The 5693-nt window shown below is 45.1% G+C and overlaps 1 protein-coding gene across 2 annotated transcripts in view; it reads right to left on the minus strand.

Moving 5' to 3' along the window:
• Positions 1–5463, minus strand: part of itgb8 (integrin, beta 8) — a 32026-nt gene extending 26563 nt beyond the window's left edge. For both annotated transcript variants that reach the window (XR_004334955.1, XM_032535307.1), the window contains exons 1-6: positions 4825–5463; positions 3710–3795; positions 1610–1781; positions 1367–1473; positions 775–914; positions 260–425 (exon numbers count right to left, since the gene is read on the minus strand). Coding sequence is in view for 1 of the 2 variants with exons in the window: in XM_032535307.1 (XP_032391198.1) it covers positions 260–425; positions 775–914; positions 1367–1473; positions 1610–1781; positions 3710–3795; positions 4825–4918 (765 nt within the window). In the remaining variant the exon portion in view is untranslated. The remainder of the gene's footprint in view (positions 1–259; positions 426–774; positions 915–1366; positions 1474–1609; positions 1782–3709; positions 3796–4824) is intronic.
• Between the last annotated feature and the right edge of the window lie 230 nt (positions 5464–5693).

A 5693-nucleotide genomic window follows, 5' to 3' on the forward strand; every position in this document is an offset into this window, starting at 1 on the left:
GTCATACCCCAGCAATGGTGTCATTACTTAGTGGGATTCCAGTGGCAATATCCAATGCTGAGTCAGAGTGCCACCATTCTCCCAGAGTAAATGCCTCGTTCACTGGCATGAAGGCTTACTACCAAATTTGGGGTTAAGCCTCCCTTTTCCGAACATATTCAAGACTGGCTGGCCGTAAAAAAAGATCTGTTGGTAACTCTCTTTCCCCTTTGTTGCACACAGGTAGCTCTTGTGAGCCTGACTTCCCAGCTATACAGACCTGGCAGACAGCTGCTTGCAGCATAGCATCCAGTCCTCCCTCAGGTGTGTCCATGTTTCCGGAGATGCGCTGGCGTTTGATCACACGTGTGAACTCGCTCATATTTCCAGTCATACTCACGACGTGGTGGAAGCCGTGGGCTGGACGACAGCGGATCTCATAATCACTGGTGAGAGATGGACATGGTCCAGATTGTTTTAATAGCAACATTTAAAGATGTAGATCTCAGGGCAAATAAATGTAAAAAGCCTGTCTGTTGTTTCTGTCTCCCAGCACGCCTCATCATCAAAATAATGTTGCCCCTCAACAACTGACAACTCTGTCCCTGAGTCACACAAAATTGGGAGCACTAATGGGAGCAGCTTGATTAGATGTATTTTTAAATAATCACTCAAATCACGACACCACTCTACTTATCTCACAAGGCAATATCTAAATTTACTACATATTCTTTTCAATAAAAAAAAATCTAAAAAAAAGCTTTGTAGAGAACTAATCCTAATTTTGTGTTTTACCTGCAGGGGTTGTTGATCTTTGAGGGATGGACATTGATGTAAGGGGAGACAGGTTTGTCCACAAACGAGCCGAAACCCAGCCAAAGGTCCGAGGAGTGCTCCGTCATACGTAGAGACAGCGCCACACCAACTGTCTTCAACTGGACCACAGAGAACATGCAGAGGCAGGTGGACACATAATGGGGAATCCAAGGGTTGGTAAAGGACAGTAAGAGGGAGAAGTAGAAGAAGAAAAGGATTAGGAAGCAGAGAAGAAGAAAATGGGGAGATACAATGGATTAGCCCCAAGAGAGGAACACATTTGTTTTTATATTCCTTTCAGAGAGAGTCCTCATTTAAGCACATTTGTTTGAGCTCTAAAATGTTTACAGTTTATTCCATGCCAAATGGAAAGACGATAGCCATCTTAGAAGCCCCAATGATCTAACACCAAACTGTTATCTGTGTTTATGATGTATAATATATCTTGTTATTTTTCCAACCATCATAAAAACAACGTAGGAGTCTGTGTAAAAAAGCTGTGAGGATTTAGAATTTAGTTTCAACCTTTAAGAAGATTAAGTGAAATGCTTCAGCGCTGGCGAACACCTACATGGTCGAGGTTCTCCTGCATAGATGCCGACACATCAACCAGGTAGTACAGATCCACAGGATAACGCTCCAGCTGCTTCACAGCCACTATGACGCTGGCCTCTGAACCTAGACATACACATATAACGAAATAATTTGTTTGAAATCTCACCTTAGCTGCTTCATCACACACTAACATAATAAGCAAAACAGTGCATATCTGTGTTGCATTCTAGGCACAAATCCAGAGGTGCCTGACGTCTACCTGGTCTGAGGGTGATGCTGATGTCTCGTGGGGACACTTGTGTACTGCTGACGGTGGCGTTGACCTCCACCTTGATCTCCGACTGCTCCATGAACTCTGGTCCACAGCCTCTCCTCAGCAGCTTCACCGGTAGGTCGCAGCGCTGGCTTGACCCCGCCCCATCCAGAAAGTCCTACATGTCACACAAGGCAGTCCATATACTTTAGTTGCAGTTTTTTTTTTTTTTTTTTAATGTTGACAGAAATAAAACAAAACAAGACACAGGAGAAAAGCTGCCGGACAGTTTCAAAGATGTTACAACTAAGTTGTCTTTTAAGATGTGAGATGATAATCACATTTCGGGAATGAGAACAAGGGACACACACAAGTGGGTCAAGTTGAATGCCACATTATCCTCTTTGACCCTACATGCAAGACGCACTAATCCTGCCAAATATGTGACCATCATGGATGTAATACTCAGTCATATCTGTTCTTTGTGTTGGGTTTATGCAGCTGTAAACCTTACATATCTCCTTGAGTCACTGTGAAGTAGATGACGCAGGAGATTCCAAGTTTAGCAGAAGAATCAAGTCCCTGCATCCCCATACTTTATTGACTCTCCACTCCTTTCTAATGTTACTACAACCATTCACACATATAAGAACTTACACTGACGTGACAAAAAACAACAAATGTTACCATAATATCATGTGATTCTGAAGTAACTCATCAGTTTAGTGTATTAGGGAGAAGTGTCCTGTCTGTGTTTCTCATCTGTGCCCAGATCCAATCTTTCTTTATCTGACACAGAATAAAGGAGAGCTGAACAAAAGTGGCTGTTCTGATGGATATAGAAGAAAGTAGATAGATCCAATTGGCTTTTACTTATTTAGGAAATGATTTTATCATTGCTTCATTAAATTAATTTTGCCATAATTAAAAGCTCTCCGCTGAGTCACAGCTACTTGCTCCAACAATACAGCCCAACAGCGTCATGCTTTACAGCTTTAGAGTGAATTAGAGACCTTTGGTACTTACTTACTTACTTAAAACACACACACAAACACAGTGGCTAGCACTGGAAACAGACCATTAAATGTGTGTATTTACAGCAGGTCATGGGCCTGATTGGTATGAGTGTGACATAACCAACAAGATCACGCAGATAGGGAAGGCAAGGCAAGATTACTTCTAAAAGCACACAAGCAAAGCAGCAGACAGTCTGCAATAAAAGCTGAAATTACAGCTGAATATGTGACCATGCCAACCATTTTTAAAGCTAGACTGAATTTGGTTTTATATACAGTAGCTGTCTCTGTGGCTAATATTTGTCCTGTAACAACTGTGAGTACCAGAAAGTGGCACAGTGACTTCCCGGGACTTTCCTTAACAGAGTTTTCCCCTTCGCCTCACAATGTATTTCAATGGCAAAATGGAAGCATGCAGGTTTACAAGCACTGTACCTGCTTACTACAGCGGTGTGTGTGTGTGTGGAAGTTAGGAGAGGTTGGCATTTAATGCTTTCACACACCAGTGAGCCCGGCCCCACTTAATGATCGGTTAAGGTTAGGTTTCACAGGATGGGAAAGCACCTGAAGTCTGTAAACACATACATGTTGTCAGTCTGGTCTAGACGGTGTAGTGTGTGTGTGTGTGTGTGTGTGTGTGTGTGTGTGTGTGTGTGTGTGTGTGTGTGTGAGAGAGAGAGAGAGACTGGTGTAGAGCTGGGATGCTTTACAGTTTTTCAAGGCTGATTCAGGGTGGGCTCTTTACGAGACAGACTGACACCCAGAAAACAGATACAGACAAACACAAGGGTGTGCAGTGCACAGATGCAGTGGTATGTGTGAGCACCTAGACTAAACACATGGATAGAAAGTGGCTCTGTCTCTGCTGCTGCTGCATGGGAAAGCACGTATGGAAACATTCACACACACATGCAGACACACTCACAGGCCACTACCCCTGAACATACACATTATATTCACATCTGCGGATGGCATAAAAGCCACGGTGTATGTCATCTGAGGAATGCTGCTGAATTTCTGCCACGTTCACTCTTTTTTCCCCCTCCTCTCTTTCACACACAAACAAACACTTTTTTATACACGTTCCTACCTCCTTGAAGCACCAGGCACACTGTGGTCCCCGTCCAAGACACTCTGTACAAGAAATGATACTAGGAGACCAACACACACTTTCCCCTGCAGAGAGAGAGAAATGGGCAAAGTGGTCAAAATTGAAGGGAAAAGGAAATGGATGGAAAATTAATGGGATGAGGAGAAGAGTCTCTGATTAGCATATGAAAGAATGTGTGTGTCAACACTCATTAGCCTTGCAGTCGAGCCCCTGTGGCTATAACAGATCTCATGCACACTTTTGATGATGGAAGCACCGCTAAGCATCTCATGTGAGGCTATTCAGTACGTATCAGCCAGCCGTTTAGTGGGAAAACGGCTGTGAGTGTGGGAACAGGTGCTTGAGTTGTTGGAGTGGTGCAATGGATCATTTCACACACACACAAACACACACACACACGCACACAGAAACAGACAGACGCACAGAGAGGGCTATCTAATTGTGATTCAAGAATCCTTCATGTCCACAAATATATTACTGGAGTGACACTGACAAATTATTCATGCAAGATCCTTTAATGCAACGTCAAAATACTGCAGACCAGGGATGTACACTGAAGATTTCACAGGGTGACAAAAGGCACAGAATGAACCTTGAGCTCACTGTAGTGGGATTAATAATTTATTTATCTGCTGAAATCCAATTTTCCAGAGCCATTTCAATGAGATACAGGGTTGAAATGTAGGACAGAGAAATACAGCCCAGCATCACTAACAGCTCACTAACAAGCAGCTCTGACCCAATTAGCACTCTTGGCCTCTGGCAAACCTCAGAATAGATGAAGCGTTTAACTTCTAATAATAACTGATCAATATATACTGAAACAAGAGGTTGATGTGGTGGGGGTGTAGAGGCGCATAGGCACACCTTCAATAATGAATAGTTCCCTGCTTTAATGTAAAATAATGAAATATGATTCTTAAATGGTCATGAAGTGGCTTCTTTGCGTGAAACATATGGGAAACCACTGACCCCTTCCAGAGAGCACAGCACTGGAGCTGATGTTGCGCAGTGATGTCTTCACGTGATAGCCTACATGATGCAGGCTAATTGTTGGGATATGTTGTAATTGGCCCTAATGAGCCTCCACTCACCGGCACTGGAGGCTTCTGCGCAGACAGCGACCACCAAGCAGCACAGCAGGAGACACAGAGGGACGCTGCCAAATGTGCGGAGCCAGGAAGTCATATTATCCTATTCACACCGGGAGGACGACCTGAGCGAAGCAGCGAGGGGACACGGAGCAGAGGCTAATGGAGATGAACCGGGGGAGACCGGGCACCCTGCGTCCGCCGCCGCACGAACAATAGCCGGGAGTGCCGGACCGAGCCGCGGGGCATTGTCGTTCAGCCAATAACTTTCTAATCCCAGGGAGGTATTCACATCCCCTGGGTTAAATCAGTTTACAAGCGCGCTCCCCCGTGGACCACGAGAGGAGGTGAAGTAATCGGTTCAAGTGCGGCGACAGCGGCTGCGACGCAAGTTCCTCCATCTATTTCCATTCAGCCGCAGGTGTGCGACGTGTCCCCGCGTGCATCTACTATGGACCTCGTCTCACAGCTGTTGGTGAAGTCTCATCCTGGGACGGAGCGGAGCTGATGAGTTTTCTACACACACGAGTTCAGCCGGCGCGCACCAACATGCTGACTGAACATCCCACGCGAAAGCCAGGAGAGTGACCCTGTTTTAACCGCGGCACTGACTCAGACAAGAGGTGCCATGGCAACGACGCTCTGTCCTCGCTGTATCAGAGAGAGAGAGAGAGAGAGAGAGAGAGAGAGAGAGAGAGCTAAAGAGGGAGGGAAGAGAGACAAATAAGGAGAGAGAGAGAGATGCTTACAAGGAGTTTTGGTGGGGTGCATTCCAATGAACCATGGCCTTGAATTGAACACTGATGTTTGTATTGCTTCTTCAGGGAGCAATGTAACACTGAGGGCTCCTGTGTGTGTGTGTGTGTGTGTGT

This window comes from Etheostoma spectabile, chromosome 14, assembly GCF_008692095.1.
Source record: "Etheostoma spectabile isolate EspeVRDwgs_2016 chromosome 14, UIUC_Espe_1.0, whole genome shotgun sequence".
Lineage (NCBI taxonomy): Eukaryota > Metazoa > Chordata > Actinopteri > Perciformes > Percidae > Etheostoma > Etheostoma spectabile.